This window comes from Ovis aries, chromosome 3, assembly GCF_016772045.2.
Source record: "Ovis aries strain OAR_USU_Benz2616 breed Rambouillet chromosome 3, ARS-UI_Ramb_v3.0, whole genome shotgun sequence".
In the NCBI taxonomy this organism is placed as follows: domain Eukaryota; kingdom Metazoa; phylum Chordata; class Mammalia; order Artiodactyla; family Bovidae; genus Ovis; species Ovis aries.
The window spans coordinates 209952868-209972024 of record NC_056056.1 but is presented as its reverse complement, the minus strand read 5'-3'; the positions used below and the strand labels follow the sequence as shown (position 1 = coordinate 209972024).

Sequence of the window (19157 nt, the reverse complement as noted above, 5' to 3'; positions counted from 1 at the left end):
GAGGACTCGGAGGTGGCTTAGCTACAAACTCAGGGGTTAAAGCACAGAGCAGCCAGAAGGAGCAATGCGGCTGGAGGAAGAGAGGGCTTGTTTTCTGATGGGTTTTTTTAGGACAGACAAACCTTCCTCTGTGTGTTGGCAGAAAGTGAAACAGCGGCTGAGACAGGCAGCAGAGGCAGGAAAGGGGTGGATTAATGGAACAGGTTCTTGAAGGAGACAGGAAGTTTTGAAAGAGAGGCCCCACCACACACACACACACACACACACACACACACACACACACACGGTTTTACAACAGCTTTTAATCTACAGAAAAGTTGCAAAGATATTACAGAAAGTTCCCTTGTACTCCCCACCAAGCCCATCTTCTTTCTTGTTCACAGTGCATATTCCCAGGGTACAGTTGTCACAGCACAGAAGCCAGCATTGCTATATTACCCTTAATTAAGCGAGGCTTCCTCGGATTTCACCTGTTTTCCAGTCCTCTCACCTCTGCTCCAGGATCCCACCCGAGATGCCAGGTGGCGGGTGTACAGTCTCCCCTGTCTCCTCTGGTCTGGGACAGTGTCTGTCTGTCCTCTTTGTCCTCCTTTTTCATGACCCTGACAGTTTTGAGACGTTCTGGTCAAGTATTTTGTTAAGTTTGTCCAGTGTTTCTCTCCTGGCCCATCCTCTAAGAAGATAGTGAACATTCTTGAAGAAATAAAGAAATCGCCAATAAAGTGATGGGAAAAATTATACTCTTGCCCCAGTCTATCAAATGTGTAGGACTGTTTCTGGCCTAAAGGGAGAGTCTGTCCTGTAGGCTTTTGTTAGAGGTGACTGGGGCCTGGGGCTGGGAGTGGAAGGGCTGTACTTTATACTTTGATCCCCGCCAGACAGGTTTGGTGATGGCAGGCAGGCTGCTGCTCTCTTTCCAAGACGCTGTGAGCAGGGCATTGTCAGCATCCAGCATCCATGCGCTCGAGTCCTCCCGTGACGGGTGAGAGGCAAGACGGCAGCCGTAGCATCGGCGTGATTGACATTCCCGCCATGTGCAGCGCATTAACCCAGGAGGAAACCGTCAGTTTCTTGCCCCACCCCCACCTCAGACCCCTATGTCCTTATTTTATGGAGTCCTTCCATAACTGGCTGATGCCCTTTTAATTGAAGTATTATTGATTTACAATGTGTCAGTTTCTGCTGCATAGCAAAGGGACTCAGTGATACAGATGTATACCTATTCTTTTTCATATTCTTTTCCATTATGGTTTATTACAGGATATTGAATATAGTTCCCTGTGCTATTCAGTAAGATCTGTTGTTTATGTATTTTATATATATAGTACTGTGTAAATGTTAATCCCAAACTCCTAATTTGTATCTTTTTTTAGATTGCACATCATGTGGTGTTTGTCTTTCTCTTTCTGACTTACTCACCTAGCTTGATAATTTCTAGATCCATCCATGTTGCTGCAAATAGCATTGTTCCATTCTTTTTTGTGCCTGAGTAATATTCCATTGTCTATGCGTACCACATCTTCTTTATCCACTCATCTGTTGCTGGACACTTAGTTGTCTTAGCTATTGTAAATAGTGCTGCTGTGAACCTTGGGGTGACACTTTTTTAAACGTAAACCTCTTTTTGGTTCTTGCTGGTCATTCCCGTTTGGTTTCTCCTAGGACTCAGATAGCTAGGGGTGAAAGCCAGGTCGGGGGCTAGGGAACCCTCTGTGCACAGCAGAAAGTGGGCCCTCTTGAGAAGTGCTCTGAGCTCTCTGGATAGCAGTATCTGCACACGCAGGGAGGCTACTATTAAGTGGTATCATGGCCCTGTGCTGTGCTTAGTTGCTCAGTCATGTCCGACTCTTCGTGACCCCATGGACTGTAGCCTGCCAGGCTCCTCTGTCTATGGAGATTCTCCAGGCAAGAATACTGGAGTGGATTGCCGTGCCCTCCTCCAGGAAATCTTCCCAACCCAGGGATCAAACCCAGGTCTCCCACATTGCAGCCGGATTCTTTACCAACTGAGCCTCCAGGGAAGCCCATCATGGATGGCCCTGTGACCTCCAGCCAGTTCAAGCTGTTTCTCCAAAAGCACTACAGAAAGCAAAGCGGTTGTTGGCAGCATCCCCTCATGCCAGTTAGCTCAGCAATTCAATCAAAGCAGACAGCAGGGCTCATTTGTCTGTGATTTTGGTGAACATACATACAATGGAATAATACTCAGCCATTTAAACAGAGAGTGGAAACTGAGCGTCTCAGTCCTGCCCCTGACTTCCTTGCCTCCTGGAAGGCTGAGCCTTCTTCCTCGCTCATGGTGAGTTTTTAGGCATCAGAAACTGAGATCTATTACTGCTTTTTCCACTTCTGTAGAACCAGTCTCTTTTCCTCCCTCTTGATGTTAGGTTTGGGGTGAGGTCCAAATACGGTGGGACCCCAGACTGTCTCCTTGTGTCTGGGCTTGTCCTTGGCCAGGCTGGGACCTTCTGGGTCCAGTTCTCATCTTGCCGCCTGTGCGCGTGTCCTTGAAATTACAGAATGGGAGTTTCGTTTGTGTGTCATTACCCACGCATGGACTCATTCCCCAAGAGGCCCAGCTCCTGCCCTGTGAAGCTTCTGGACAGAGTGTAGCCATCACCATCTTCTGCAGCTTAGTTCTTTCAAATGGGATTGTTTTTATTTTGTGTGTGTTTGTGCTGACTCATTTAAAAATTTTCCCGGCAGAATAAGGAAGGGGTAGATGAGTAAATTTATCCACAGGGAGAATGACTGGAAGATAATTCTTGAATAAGAACAGGCAGCCTAGAGCAGAAAGGATGGGAAAGGACAGGCCTCTCAGGCCCAGGTGTCCTCAGCAATATCCCTGCCAGGATGAGGGCAAGAGGAGATACGAAGGTCAGGGTTTGTTCTCGGTGCTCACCACTGTCTAGGACTACCTGCAAATGCACTCAAAGCTCCAGCCTCCAGGCTTTTCAGGTTAATGCTTTCACGTCCCAAAGAAGCCAGTGGCCTTCCATTTTCCAGTGGCCTGATTGGGCCTCCTTGTGTTGGGAGTGGAGAAGAGGGAAGTCTTACCTTCTTTCTTATAACTCCAAGATCCCTAAATAGGTAGGCCAGGGTCTTGGGCCTTAGTCCCCTGCACATGGACATTTTCTATCTGGGCCCCTGTTGTGGGCAGTCCTGAGAGTTGGGAGAACCCAGACTGAGTCAGAGGATCTGGGCTCACTACTCCTATTTGCCAGATGGGAGAACCAAAGAGATAGAATTCTAAGGAATTCCAGACCCTCACTGTGGACCCCGCTCTGAGTATAGACAAGGTTTTCTACTACAGTCTGAAGTCTTGGGTCACCCCTCCTACTATAGCCATCTCCATGCTCCACTGAACATACCGAAATGCTACCAAGTCATGTTGAAAAGGAGAGAAGCAGAGAGAGAAAAGAAGCCTGTCTACACCACAGGCTGTGCTGGCCCCTGGAGCAGAGAACCCAGCTCCCTGAGTAGGGCTCTGACACAGGGCGCCTGTCTCTGTTGAAGAGGGTGGGCCAGTAAAACCTGGGGCTGGGTGTTGGCCCCAAGCCCACACGCCCTCATCCAGCCGGCCACCACCCACAGCCTGTGAGTCACCCAGGCAAGCCCTGGTACAGGCCAGCAGTGGGGAGGGGAGCTCAGTCGGCTGGGGGGCTGGGCAGGGAGCCACCTCCTGGCACCGAGTTCAGCAGTGCCTGAGGCCAGGATTGATGCCTCAGGCTTTCCTTATTGAGGAAATCTGCCCTTTCAAGTCTAGTATCTCAACTTGCCCACCTCTGAAAAGGGCATGTACATGCTTACTCATGTCCACCTCTTTGTGACCCCATGGACTGTAGCCCACCAGGCTCCTCTGTCCATGGAATTTTCCAGGCAAGAACACCTGAGTGGGTTGCCATTTCCTACTGCAGGGAGCTTTTCACTAAACTGTAGGATCAAATGATCTCTTGAAGGCTTCTTGTCTAATGTTTATGAGGATCATTCATAATGATGTGTCCAGCAAACCCTAGAGTTGGGTGGGTCAGGTTGTGAGGCTTCCCTGTGTGAACAGGGAGGGACCAGATATGGCAGAGGGCTGGGCGACATGGCTCAGGAGTCACAGCGGCCTGAAGAGCCAGGGATGTGCCTGCTCTTTGGGTGATTTTTTTTGTCTTTATTTTTTTTATTGTATGGTATGTATACAGAAGAGTGCAGAAAACAGAGTAAAGCGTAATTGCAAGGTGAATATCTGGACCGCCACCACTCAAGTCAAAGCTAGAACATCACCAGAGCTTTAGACCCATCCACCCCACCCCCTCCACTGCTGTTCCCTCATCAGAAACCCCCGCTCCCTGTTGACCACCACTCACTTGACTTTACAATCGTCACTTTCTTCTTTTTCTGAGTTACGCGCACCCCTAAATAGTCATTTTTTTTCTCTTTTTAAATTATTATTATTATTTTTTTTTACTTTACAATATTGTATTGGTTTTGCCACACATCAACATGAATCCGCCACGGGTGTACACGTGTTCCCAATCCCGAACCCCCCCCACCCCCACCTCCCTAAATAGTCGTTTTTAACTGTATGGAATCCTATTGTGTGTATTTGGTGCTTTTTGCTGCTTCTGTGTTTTTGGTTTTTAATATTTATGTATTTATTGTTGGCTGTGTCAGGTCTTAGTTGCAGGATGTGGGATCTTTGTTGTCCCACTTGGGGTCCAGAGCTCAGAGGCTCTTTGTCATTGGTAGGCTCTGTAGTTGCGGTGCGTGCGCTTAGTTGCCCAGAGGCACATGGGATCTTAGTTCCCCGACAAGACATCAAACCTGTGTCCCCTGCATTGGGACCATTGGACTGCCAGGGAAGTCCCTGCTTCTTTTGTTTAATACGGTGGGATGCACTCGTAGTATCACAGCTGGTTCGGGTTCACTGCTGTATAATATTCTCTCCACACAATAACCATGCCTGGACTGCTGGTAGATAATTGTTTATTCCCCACTGGTTGTTATTTTTAGCAAATGACATGATCCCCTGTCCCCACCCCAGCCTGGCTGCTGCTGCTGCCAGGTGCCTGGCGAGGAGCAGAGGCCAAGGGCGGCTCCCCTGGGATACCACCATGACCCCTGCAGCCAGGCTCACACCGACGTCCTGTGTGTCTTGCAGCTTGCTGGGATCGCGGTCCTTTCCGTTGGACTCTGGCTCCGATTCGACTCGCAGACCAAGAGCATCTTCGAGCAAGAAGCTAATGATTCCAGCTTCTACACAGGTGAGTGGGGGACCTTGCTGTTCCCTCCATCCAGCTTCAGAGAGAGAGTCCGTGTTGATCCAGGGACTTGGACAGGGGAGGACTTTGGCTCCAGCCTGCATTGCCAGTCGGGTCCACTTCCAGCCCTGCTTTTGTGTAGCTGCGCCCATGAATTTGCATTTGACTGATGTGGTTTCTTTTTCCAAGCTGACCGAGCCTGGCACTTGGACCGTTCTCTGATGTGAAATTGGCTCTGCCAAAGCTGCTGCCACTCCCAGAGGGCTACAGAGCTTCTGTTCTTATCCCTGGATTTCTCTCTGAATTTCATGTCTGAGAAGGTTCATTCATCTCCTTAATTTAGAAAACTTGGTCCTGGGGACCCATGGTGCCAGGAGGACCAGAGGGAACATCTCCCCATGGTTCAGACCGGGACTCAAGAGGCCCAAGGTCCTGCCTCCTGGATAACTGTCAGATTAATGTGAGAGACTAGAAGAGGCACCAGCTTTTCCGACCCCCTGCACTGGGGCACAGGCTATGCATGTTAAGTCTTACTTTTCTAAAGTGCTTTTGCTTCAGGGCAAAGGCGTCCAGTTGGAACATGAATAGATGTAGCAGGTTTCTCTCTGCACATAGGTCCTTTGGCATCTTTCTCTGGCACCGTTCCGCCACTTTCACTGGCAGTTTGCTGCATAAGCATCTCTCACAGGAGCGGGAGAGCCCTGGCCTGTCCACGGCAGTTCCCCGGTTTCTGAGTTGCCTCATAGAACCTGAAGCTTTCCCCTCGCCTGGCTGGGGGATAGGAAACAAACACTTCATTTACGAGAAACAAAAGCAGCCCCCTATTTTAGGAGGATACTGTCATGTCATCAGTCTCAAAGTGTAAGTTTGGTCACTTCCTTTCCACCCACCAAAGAAGTTATTTTTAAAATAAAAAGACAGAGCAAGCAGTCTAAAGAGTGTTATCACCCGGACCTTCGGGAAGAACACTGTGGCCGGAGGCCCATGACCCCCACCCGCCTCCAGCGCCAGCCTTGGTCTGATGGCCCAGCAGGTGCCCGGTTTCCCTCCTTTCTTGTTGGGTTTTTTAGGGCGTGCCTCCCTATTGTCAGAAAGAAAATAAGAGAAGAAAAAGCACAACATGTGTTTTTTAAAAAAACTACACACACAGAGTTTTTGAAAGCAGATTTCCATAGCACCCTGACTTGTTTTAGCAACAGCGGGGTTTTTTGGTTAAGTTTTTTGGTAGCTGTGGCAGGCCTGGAATGCCACCCCTTGAGCTGGGGCAGAGGGGCTGCAGGGTGGGGGCAGGGGTGAGGGCAGGTCTTGAGCTGTCCACGTCATGTCACAACAGGGAGCTGGGGACTCTCTGGCAGGGAGAGTGGGTCTTGGGACAGACATTTGCAATCAGTTGGCAATGACCCAGAGGGCCCCCTGCCCCCCAACCCCACCCCCATGCTCTGCAGGTGCCTGGCTCACACCATCATGCCCAACAATTGTTTCTGTCTTGTAATCTAGGACTCTGGCTTGTTCTGTGTGTATTTTTTGGGAGAGGGCGTTGTATAGTTGATTTACAGCGTTGTGTTAGTTTCAGTTCAGTCACTCAGTCGTGTCCCACTCTTTGCGACCCCATGAACCGCAGCACGCCAGGCCTCCCTGTCCATCACCAACTCCCGGAGTCCACCCAAACCCATGTCCATCGAGTCAGTGATGCCATCCAACCATCTCATCCTCTGTCGTCCCCGTCTCCTCCTGCCCTCAATCTTTCCCAGCATCAGGGTCTTTTCCAATGAGTTGGCTCTTCACATCAGGTGGCCGAAGTATTGGAGTTTCAGCTTCAACATCAGCCTTTCTAATGAATACCCAGGACTGATCTCCTTTAGGATGGACTGGCTGGATCTCCTTGCAGTCCAACGGACTCTCAAGGGTCTTCTCCAACACCACAGTTCAAAAGCATCAATTCTTCAGTGCTTAAAAAGCAGAGACATTACTTTGCCAACAAAGGTCCGTCTAGTCAAGGCTGTGGGTTTTCCAGTGGTCATGTATGGATGTGAGAGTTGGACAATAAAGAAAGCTGAGTGCTGAAGAATTGATTAGTTTCAGGGGTATAGCAAAGTGATATATGTATATCAGTTACATACATACATAAATCTGCTCTTTTTTTTTTAACTTTTTAATTATTTTTTCTTTTTAAGTTGATATTTTTTTCCTGCCTGCAAGGCTTGCAGGATCTTTGTTCCCCAACCCAGAAATGAACTGGGGCCCTCCTCAGTGAAAGTATAGAGTCCTAACCACTGGACCGCCAGAGAAGTCCCCCTCTGGGCCTTTTGAGTTCACCGCAAACTGTGCTCAGGAGACAGACCCCAGCATTAGCAGCCCAGCAGATGCCAGGTGGAAAAGTCAGGCAGGTGGTAGGACAGTGCCAAGCATACAGCTGGAGGGGCCAGGCCTGTCTCTGGGTACCTCCTGGGACTTAGATTCCCCAGGTTATTGCAGGGCCCTTCTAATGGCCCGTGGTCCTAGCTGAAATGACCAGGAGCTGGTCTAAAGGCGCATCCCAGAAAGACACAGTTGTTCTCACTCAGGGGCCAGCGGCCACTGTTCCCTGAGCTCTGGTGGACAAATACAAACTTTCTGCGCTGGATTCTCTTCTGGGCAAGGGCTCAGTGTGAAGACTTCATTCTGCTGGCAGAAGCCTGGAACCTGGAGGGGATACAAGTGACATCACATAGAACACAGTCAGCAACTGACCACCCGGGTCTGCCCGGGCCCTGTACTTCACTGAGCGCTATGGGCAACTGAACAATTGTCATCTCCGGGCAAATGGCCAAGGAGGCTCCATTCTCTGTGTTCCCTTCCCCCTCGGGCTGTGACGTCAGCCTTTGCCTTGAGCCACAGCCCTTCTTCCAGCCTAGAGCACCAGCCCCTCCCAGCCACTCTTCCTGACATCATGGGGTGACTGTCCTTGCACTGGGGCACAGACTATCTGCAGGGCAACCCTCAGGCTGGCCTGGCCACGGAACTCACCCTTCAGGAAACCTGAGGGACCCAGGGATGTCTTTTCTCCAGCAGAGTCACAGTGTTCAAAGTTGAGAAAGAATGCAGAAGGAGGCTGAGAAGCAAGAGAAGAGACTTTGCCACATTCAGAGCAGTCTCTAGTGGATCCAGAATAACTGACGGCCTTATATGGGCCTGATCTCCAGTGCAGGCCCTGGAGATCAGCCTGTCAGCAGGACCTGTAATCCCCGCTGCAGACAAATTTGGCAGTGGCTTTTTCTTGGTCCCAGGCCAGCTGCCCTTCTTAACTCCTTGGTGTCCCTTGCAGAACCAGAATCACCGAATGAGGGCATCTGGGGAGGTCTAACCAGAGGCTCGGCATGTCCACCCCACAAGGACTGTCCCCAAGATGGGCTGAGCTGGCTTCCCCAGTCCAGTTCGTGGTCTGGGGTGGTTTGTTTTGTCACTCTGGACCTGGTTTCCCCATCCTGACACTGGCAGGGCCTATGCACACACCTCTCCAGGCAGAGAGCTTCCTGCTTGACAGCCGGAGTTCACTGTGGCCTCATGAATGGGGCCCGTTGGTGGGATGGAGAGGGATGAAGGGAGAGCCACTGGGGAGCCGAATTAGGGTTCCTTGGAACCCCCGCTTGAATTATTGGAGATGATAAAGTGTCCTCGGGCTTCCCTGGTAGCTCAGTTGGTAAAGAATCCACCTGCAATGCAGGAGACCTAGGTTCGATCCCTGGATGGGGACAATCCCCTGGAGACGGGAATGGCAACACACTCCAGTATTCTTGCCGTGGGAAATCCCATGGACAGAGGAGCCTGGTGGGCTACAGTCCATGGGGTCACAAAGAGTCACATACGACTGAACAAACACATGCACACTCGAGCATGCTCACACACACACACACACAAAGTGTTCTCAGCAGGTGGAGGCCAGAGGCTCTGCCCAGTGTTGTCCTGCACACAAACAGGTGTGCTGAGCGCTGTTTTCATGATGGGGTTGGAGTGATGACAGGAGGCTGATTGTCCCCTCCCTTCCCTAGGCCGAGAGCCCCAGTAAACAGGTGAAAAGAGAAGGTTCTTGTCTAAAGGACACCCTGGCAGATGCTACTGCTTCATGAGAAGCTTTATTTTTATTTTTTAATTTTTTTTTTTTGTACTAGGTCTATGTCAGCCTGAAACAAGCAGAATAAACAGCCCTTAAGCAAATGAACACAGTAATCCTAGAGAAGGCTCCGTGACGAATAACTTTTTCCATGAGTCAGACCGAAGGCTAACATCCACTTGCTTTATAAAGGGGAATGCTTTGTCATTCATCACCAGCAGCCTCTGCTAACAAGCTCTGGGTGCAGACTAGAAGGAGCCTGTCCAAAGGGGAAGCCCCAGATGGCCTTTTGGAGCAGCATCCTCGGCCTGAAGTGGATCAAGGGCTTCAGAGCTTGCTGCTCACAGCCGAGCCGCCCTGTGGCTTGATGTTGTGTGTGCTCAGTTGTGCCCTTTGCGACCCCATGGACTGTAACCTGCCAGGCTCCTCTCTTCATCGGATTTTCCAGGCAAGAATACTGGAGTGGGTTGCCATGTCCTCCTCCAGGGCATCTTCCTGACCCAGGGATCGAACCTGGGTCTCCAGCATTGCAGGTGGATTCCTTACCACTGAGCCACTGGGGAAGCCCTCCCAGGTGGTGCTAGTGGTAAAGAATCCTCCTGCCAATGCAGAAGAACCAAAAGATGTGAGCCTCCACTGAGCCTCTGTGGCCTGATGGCCGTTGCCAAAACCCCCATAGATAGCTACCAGGGAATTGCTCCTCTTCATCCCCACCCGGAGAGGGTAAAGCTGAGACACCTGAGTTCTGCAAACTGTCTGAGCGAGATTGAAAACCGAGACTCTTGGTCCTAAAATCTTTGCTGAGCCCAGGAATGAATATTTAATATTAACTGTCAGGCCCATTAGGGAAATGTTCTCTCTGCATGGAAAATGATTTTGCCTTTAGTGGCTCACTGAGGCCACCGATCCAGCACCCCATCTTCTGCCAGGGTCACCCGGGCTTGTGGACTGGGAGCTGGACAGAAAGAAAATTGTCTGATCATCCCCACTCGACTCCTATTTTATGGGCTTGTAAATCCTTTTGATCTCTTAATTTTTGTTGTTCAGTCGCTAAGTCACTTTTTGCAACTCAGTGAACTCCAGCATGCCAGGCTCCTCTGTTCTCCAAGAGTTTGCTCAAATTCATGTCCAATGAGTCGATGATGCCATCCAACCATCTCATCCTTCTCCTCGGGCCTTCAATCTTTCCCAGGATCAGGATCTTTTCCAACGAATCTACTCTTTTCATCAGGTGGCCAAAGTACTGGAGCTTCAACTTCAGCATCAGTCCTTCCAATGAATATTCAGGGTTGATTTCCTTTAGGATGGACTGGTTTGAACTCTCAATATGCCCTATTTATTCAGCTCCTGCAGTGGGACTCAAAGGGGTGACCTCATCCTTCATTGTCATACCCTGATGGGGAGAAACAGGGGCCCAGTTTACTGCCCCCGCTTGCTGGGGTCCACACCTTGGAGTCCAGGCCCAAAAGCACTGCCATTTCTCCCGCGGCCCCTGTGTGTGGGCGGGGCGGTCCGTCCTGTGGGCCCACGGAGTGGAGGACTAGAAGGGTGGACTTGACTCGAGGACAAGCTGCATTTGTCCCCTTGCCCAGTCTGGCTGGACGTGCATGGGAACAATACCCATATTCATCAGGGTTTGCCAGCCAGCCCACGTGACCTGACATCACAACAGATGTGGGGGGACGAGCCGAGGACAAACGCTCCCTTGTGTGCACTCCGCGCTGTGCTGCCGGTGAGCCTCAGCTGCGGGCCTGCCGCGTGGTTTGCTGGCTGCACGGTTCCGGCTGAGCGGAGGGCACAGATGGGGGCAGTGAAATCACTGTGACACCTGCCGGCGGGAGAGGGTTTTCATCCCCGCATCCTGTTGTGTATTGTGGGGTGCATCCCTGCTTCGGGGCAGTCTCCCTGGTCCCAGGGAGAGGACAGCAGGGACGCTTGTGAAAATCACCCTCACAGTCATGATTATTCACAATTGTCGTCCGTCCTTCCTATTGTTAAGATTGACAGTTGTTGATTGTACCTCTTGCGTTGCTGTTGTTTAGTCACTGGGTTGTGTCTGACCCTTTTGCAACCGCGTGGACTGTAGCCCGCCAGGCTCCTCTGTCCATGGGGATTCTCCAGGCAAGAATACTGGAGTGGGTTGCCATTCCCTTCTCCAGGGGATCCTCCTGACCCAGGGATTGAACCCAGGTCTCTTGCATTGCAGGCAGATTCTTTACTGTCTGAGCCACCAGGGAAGCCCTGATTGTACATCATCCATACCTTAATAAAAAGATACTGATTTTTAAAGTTTGAGTTAGAAAAATCAACAGGAGCTAGCACTCGTGTGCACTTGGAACACATCCCCTGATCCTCAAGGCAGTCCTGGAGGCGGGCATTTTTCTCACCCCTGGATTGCAGATGGAAAGCTGTTGCACTGACAGTGAAGTGGGTTTCCCTGGGTCATAGAGCTGGTTTTAAAACCCAGGCATTTGGTCTTCAGAGCTGGTCTTCTCACATGTGACAGTCGCCCCTCCCAGGAGTGGACAGAACATGCCTGCAAGCCGGGGAGGCCTGGGACATTTTTGCCATGGGGGATGGAGGAGCGAGCTGGGTTAAGAGGATAGTCATTGCAAGACAGCTGTGCAAGAAGATAACTGCATGCTGGGCCTCTCTGGGCATTCCCTGGGGGGAGTGTGGAATGACTAGGGCCAAGCCTATGTTCCCTGTTCCAGGCCAGAGTTGTAGAACTCACAGCCTCTCAACCACCTTTCTCCATCAGACACCCAACTGAGTGTTTACAAACCATGTCATTCAACCTCCCTTTACCAAGGAGGATCCTTTGGATCCTTAAACTGGGGTGACTGAATTGCAGCTGTAGGATCCCATTGGTGTGCTAGAAGGCATCTTTTGAAATTTCCTAGCAACCAACCGGAAAAGGCGATGGCACCCCACTCCAGTACTCTTGCCTGGAAAATCCCATGGATGGAGGAGCCTGGTAGGCTGCAGTTCATGGGGTCGCTAAGAGTCGGCCATGACTGAGCAACTTCACTTTCACCTTTCACTTTCATGCATTGGAGAAGGAAATGGCAACCCTCTCCAATGTTCTTGCCTGGAGAATCCCAGGGACGGGGGAGCCTGGTAGGCTGCCATCTATGGGGTCGCAGAGTCGGACACAACTGAAGCGACTTAGCAGCAGCAGCAGCAGCAACCAACTTCTCATTTTACTTGTAAGGAAATTGAGACTCAGGGAGGGAAAGTGTCTTACCCAAGATCACACAGCAGTTAGAAGCAGAGCTGGGACTGAAGCAGGGTTCTCTTGCCCTTGGATGTTGTTAACTGCACGTGCCTGGCTCCCACCAGCCATCAGGCATCCCCTCTGGGAACCTGGTCGAGCTGCCCGCCCAGAGCATGGTTGTTTGCCTCTCTGTCAGGTAGAGAGGTCAGCAGGATGCTTGTCAGAGTCCCTGGGAAGTTAGTCCCCCTAGTTTGGAGGGTCTAATTTAGCAGGAGTGGATCCATCCCAACTGGAAACAGCTGATCAACTGGACCAGTCTGTCCTGAGTAAAACATGGGGGTCCCGTGGATGTTCCCTGCCCTGGGTCGGGGGAGCAGTGGGCACCTTGCTGGAGGGCTGAGGGTCAAGTGGGAGTGGGGGTTTGATGGGCAGGTCACAAAGGCAGAAGACTTGCCCACAGAGGTGGAGGAGGCTGACTGGGAGATGGGGCTTGGATGCAGGCCAGTGAGGATGTGGGAGAGGAAGCGGGAGCATCAAGAAGCAATTGGGCCCCCCCCAACCCTGCCCCGTCCCCCCAGGAGTCTATATTCTGATCGGAGCCGGTGCACTCATGATGCTGGTGGGCTTCCTGGGCTGCTGCGGAGCCGTGCAGGAGTCCCAGTGCATGCTGGGATTGGTGAGTGTCCCCTGTGTGCCCACCGCCCCTGGCCTCTCAGGTCCCCGTCCCAGGATCCTGTAGACCAGGGGGTGGGACGGGTCCCCAGGGCCCTATCCCCACGTGTCTCCTCCCCTCTGTGGTAACACGCTAGCACCTCTTCCTTCCTGAAGCCACTGTCTTGTCACTTCCCTTGGGCAACTAAATGCCAGGACTTTGTTTATCCCTTTTTCTAGGCCCACGTTTGCCTTTTTCCCCTGAATCCACAGGTGCCTTCACCTCCTCTTCTTGTTTCAAAGTTTGTGTGACAGTTCTCCTCCAACTCCAGAGTGTATTCACTTCTTTCTTTCCTCACATCTCTGGGTTTTGTGAGCGTGTGAGGTTTTTTTTTTTTAATCACCACCTCTTCATTAACACCTTTAGAAATACCAGTTCTGACCCGGAAACTAATCCCGTCACCTTAAAAGCAAAGACTTCAAGCCACGTGGCAGAGCAGTCCTGCATTCCCTTATTCTCCTGCTCTCCCCAACGGCGCCCCTTCCCAATCAAGTCTCTTGCTTTGTGAGAAAAACAAGCAAACAAACAAATACTAGTCTGGAGTCTCTGATGTCTTCTCCCTGAGGCTTTTCCCCACTTCTGGCCTTGGCCAAGCGCTGGAAGCTCTGAACCTCCTCCTGCCCCTTCCAGGCATCCCTTCTAGCCCCCGATGCCAGGTCCCCAGAAGCCTGGTCTCCAAAATGCCCTCTGCCTGTTTCGGCCAGCTGGCTGGGCCTGCGTCTAACCCCAGCCCTTTTTCTCTTACAGTTCTTCAGCTTCCTCTTGGTGATATTTGCCATTGAGGTAGCTGCAGCCATCTGGGGATATTCGCACAAGGAGGAGGTAGGTTTTCCCATAAGACCTCTTAGGAGTCGGGGGCGTAGGGGTGATGGCGGCAGAAAGGTATCCTGGCTGGTCACTTGGGTCACCCTTCAGCCATCAAACGTGCCTCTAACAGGAGCTCCCCAGGGCAGGGGATGGGAGTGAGCACCAGCCTCCCAGGCGCTGTCATAGAGAAAAGGTCAGGCAGTATGGTAGAGTTGGTGTCTGCCTCTCACACCTCTACCGCACTCCCCCAACTTCTCTGGTACACAGCTTAGGAAAATAATGCTTTGTGTGGCCTAGTTCCCCTCCCCTAGTTTATAAACACATGCCACCAGCAGCCAAGGGCTATGCCACACTCTCTGCGGGGTCCAGAGATAGATGAGCTGTGCTCCGCGTTTCAAGGAACTTTGCCGCTCCATGTGGGATAAGGACTGACTGGTGTTACAAAAGTCATTTATATCCAGAAACCCCATGGGATTTGAAAAGCTGGCGTAGGTAGGCGAGGGGTGTCTCCTCTGGCTTCATGGAGAGGGAGACATTGACCAAAACCTTGATGGAGAGAGGGGATATCAGGAGGAAAGTTGGTGGAGGCAGGGGATTCCTGGCAAAGAAAGGGTCTAAGCACAGCTGGGTGTGGGCTGGGTGGGGGGCCAGGGTGGGGCTCCATCATAGCAGTGTTTTAGGGAGGGATGTCGTGTCATATTTAGCAGGAGGGGCGAAAGAAGAGAGACAGTGGATGTGGGGATGGGAAGTGGGGAAGTGGGGGAGAAAAAGATTTAATTATCCAGATGATAAAGGCCGCAGCCATGGAAGTAGGAAAGGCTAATTATGAAAGCTGCTATGGGAAATGCTGGTTGTTGATCAGTTCTGGTTTGGGGGGTGGGGAGCAGGGGACAAGCATTTGTTACATGGAGATGTGCCCAGGTGCAGGAGGATAAGAGTGTCTCCTTCATGTTATAATATAATAGCCAGTTCTTATCCCATATGTACTCTGCACCAGACACTGTGCTACAGGCTTAATGCAATATCGCCAGTAACTCTTCAAGATAACCTCTGAGGTCAGGACCATTACGATCTCCATTCTACATATGCAGAAACTCATGTGCAGAGAGGTTTGGTAATTTACCAAAAGTCACACAGTCTCATAGTGAAGGGAAAAGATGGAAGCTAGAAGGAAAAAGAACTAGCTGGATCAGGAGTAGGATTTTTGCTTTTCATTCCTTATATTGAGGCAATTTAATTTTCTTTTTCTCGGTAGAAGGGAAAGAGCCAGGTGGGGCTACAGGGGCCAACCAAAGGTACAAGCAGAAGTGGAGATGGCCGGAGGGGTTCCTAGAGGATGTGGGAGGAGATGGGGGACCCCAGAGACCCTGAGGGGGCTGTCCTAGCCCAGTGGTGCGTCTGCCCTGTGACATTTCAGAGCAGGGGAATTTGTGGCTGCATGTGAGCAAATGGAACAGGTGACATTTGTTCATAAAGAATCCATCCCTGCTCATCTCTTGTCTGTGTTTCCCAGGTGATCAAGGAAGTCCAGAAGTTTTACGAGGACACCTACAACAAGCTGAAGAACAAGGACGAGCCCCAGCGGGAGACACTGAAGGCCATCCACACCGCGGTACATCAGCGTCCCCTCCCCACTGACTTTTTCCTGAACTCGGGTGCATCTCTGCTTCAGTCCTGGTTATCCTGTCTCTCTAACCCCCAACCCTGTCCTTCTCTCTGCAGCTGGACTGCTGTGGTATGACCGGGGTGGTAGAACAATTTTTCACCGACACCTGCCCCGAAAAGACTTTAGTTGAGGGCTTGAAATCGAAGGTAAGCTTAACACAAGACCTTGTGCCTTGCCCAGCTGCTCTGGGTAAATCCCACCAAAGCGGAGATGCCTTCAGCTCCCTTGATCTGTGAGGACACCACTGTGGTGCTTCCTAAACACCTCTTCCCCATGGGAAGCACCCAGGGTGGCTGTCTCCTTTCTCCCCTGCCCTGGGTCTCTGATTCCTCCAGGGCAGCAATCAGAGACCGGAGAAGTAGCAAAGCATTCTAGCTGCCTACAGCCACTGGGCCTCCATCCAGCCGTCTTGCATAGCGGGTGCTCCCAGGTCTGAACTCTTGCCTTCTAGACTTGTGAGCAGCTTGTGCGTGTGAGCTGGAGCACATGTACAAACTTCCATAATAGTAATAGGAAGTAACTCTATGGCCAGGCTTCCCTGATGGCTCAATGGTAAAGAATCTGCCTGCCAATCCAGGAGACACAGGTTCAATCCCTGGGTCGGGAACATCCCCTGGAGAAGGAAATGGCAACCCATTCCAGTATTGTCTGGAAAATTTCATGGACAGAGGAGCCTGGCGGGCTACAGTCCCTGCGGTCACAAAAGAGTCGGACACAACTTTGCGACCAACAATAATAAAAACGCTATGGCCAGATAAGACACAGATCCCGAAGCAGGGGCTCACCCCTCTTCCTTCCGTGGTTTCTTGCCCAAACTTGGGGGACCCTTTCCTGGTTCTCCTTTCCATCCATCAGCCAGTCCCCAGCCCTCGCTTTGGAACCACAGCACCCCAGGGGTCGGATGAGTGCCATGGAGGGAGGGGGTGAGCCTGGAGTAGGGCTGTGTTGATCTGGGTCTTGGTTTCCCCACTAAGTCCTGCCCTGAAGCCATCGACGAGATCTTCCGAAGCAAATTCCACATCATCGGCGCTGTGGGTATTGGGATTGCCGTGGTGATGGTGAGTGTCAGGGGCTTTGGGAAAAAACCTTGGTAATTACAATTTATGAAGCTCTTACTCTGACCATTATGAAGCTGTTACTCTGACCAGGCACTGTTTTCACTAATCCATGAATTTATCAACATATCTAACTCTTGCCATACCCATGAGGTGGAAACTATTCATATTCCCATTTTACAGATTCCAGAGAGAAAGAGAGAGGTTAAGTACATTGATCAGAGTCTCTGAGGTCAGGAGTGAAGCATCTGAGACTTGAACTCAGTGCTTCTCCAGAATCCATTCCCACTACCTGAAAGGTTTCAGGAATAAGTGCAAGGTAATTCCACTGTGTTTGGTCCACGGGCCACACTTGGAGCAGCAAGGATGTAGGTCACCCAGACATCCTGCTAGTGATACCCAGATAATCTTCAGGACATGTTTTCACAAAAAGCAGCTGCTTTTCTTTGTCCTCTGAAAGCAGTTTCAGTAAAAGCAACATGGATATGAACTGTCTCATCTCCTGCTATGGCCAGAAAGACACCCAAAGGTGAACAACGAGAATGGGACCGAAAGTTTCCAACCATCTCTCTCTTGCCAGTCAATCCCCAGAAGTCGTCAGGGGCCATCAGGTTCCCCAGGGGAGCCCCCACGAGGGAGTGATGAGATTCAGTAGGGAACACAGCCCTCCCCTCTGCCCATTGGAAAGGCTCTCCAAGAGAGAGAACCACTTCCTCTCTTAGTGGTAATTGGCACCCCTCATCTGAATCTAGGAAAGCCTTGAAGCCACTTTCAATAAAAAGCACAAAAATATAAGGACTTCCTGGTGGTCTAGTGGTTAAGACTCCTCCACACTTCCACTGCAGGGGTCACAGATTCATTCCCTGGTTGGGGAACTAAGATCCCGCAGGTCACGTGTGGGTAAAAATTTTTTTTTTTTAAGAATTTTTTTTTTTTAATAAAACTAGAATATGAAACACAGACAGGCAAAAAGAGGAAAGTGAAAGTCTCATGAGGGTATTGGAATAGTTGGAATTTGACCATTAAATTTAGCTCTGGGCGTGTCTCACACTGAGAGTTCACAGGAGCTGGCTTGTGCAGTGGAAGTGTGGCGTCTTAACCACTGGGCCACCAGAACCCCTCCACTGTCCTACCTCGTCATAATGGCTCCCGTCTCCCCCTCTCCCTCCACCTTCCAGCAGAAAGTCGGGCGGGCCCTCACACCTCTTCCTGTCTTCCAGATATTCGGCATGGTTTTCAGCATGATCCTGTGTTGTGCCATCCGCAGAAACCGAGACATGGTCTAGAGTCGAGCTTTGTGCCCTGAGCAGGAACGTTCACCCATGAAGACCGCTGGTTATTTTCGCGGGGTTCTGTTTTTATGGGTTTTTTTTTTCCTTTGCCACTAACTCTAGTATTCATTCTGCATTTCTAAACAAAGAAAGTTATTCTATGTTTGTGTTTTTAATGCTTTCTTCAACATTGATGTTTGTAGTTAAGGGACTTGGGGATTTGGGTTTGCTTTGGTTTTATATAAATATATATATTTTTTGGTCATTTGTTTTTGCTTATTATATTAAGCAGAAATCCTGCAATGAAAGGTACTATGTTTGCTAGACTCTAGACAAAAGATATTGTACATAGCGAGATTTGTGTGTGTGTGTCTTTAAATAGATAAAAATGTCTATCAAGTTTAATCAGGTTGTAACTTAATGTTAAAGACAATTTGATACATAATAAAAGATGATGACAACATTCCAAACTGGTTTTGGAGTTTTGCCTCTTAATTTTTTAGAGCTGCTTATTTTTTCAGGCGTCTTTCACCTGCTCTTTGCTCTGTGTTTTGTTTGAATATTTATTTATTTATTTGACTATGCCAGGCCTTAGTTGTGGTGTGTGGGAGCTAGTTGTGGCATGTGAGAGTTAGTTACTTGACCAGGGATTGAACCTGAGCCCTCTGCATTTTGAGCACAGAATCTAAGCCACTGGTCCACCAGGGAAGTCCCTTATTTTGTTGCAGTATTTGTTTATTTACTTGACTGCACTGGATCTTAATTTCAGCATGCCGGATCTTTCATTGCAGCTCACTACAGGCTTAGTTGCCCCGAGTTACAGAGGATCTCAGTTCCCCGGCCAGGTATGAAACCCACGTCTCCTGCATTGGAAGGCAGACTCTTAACCAATGGACCACCAGGGAAGGCCCAGCTCTGTGCTTGGATGAGAAGTAGGTGGGAATGTTGGTCTCCCTTTTTACTAGTGAAGACATCAGGACATCGAGAGATGAAGGAATTTTGGTCCAGATCTCACCATTGTTCACACATCAACCCTGGAACCTAGCCCAGGACTTCTCTTGCAGCAACACAATGTGTCTGGAGGACACAA

General features: G+C 50.4%; 1 protein-coding gene across 1 annotated transcript in view; it reads left to right on the top strand.

The window, feature by feature from the left end:
• Nucleotides 1-18383, top strand: part of CD9 (CD9 molecule) — a 35795-nt gene extending 17412 nt beyond the window's left edge. Inside the window, 7 exon segments of the mRNA NM_001114764.1 lie at nt 5150-5252; nt 13135-13232; nt 14016-14090; nt 15589-15687; nt 15798-15887; nt 16716-16799; nt 18017-18383. Of these exon segments, the coding sequence (NP_001108236.1) occupies nt 5150-5252; nt 13135-13232; nt 14016-14090; nt 15589-15687; nt 15798-15887; nt 16716-16799; nt 18017-18082 (615 nt within the window). The 3' untranslated portion in view covers nt 18083-18383.
• Nucleotides 18384-19157: the final 774 nt, after the last annotated feature.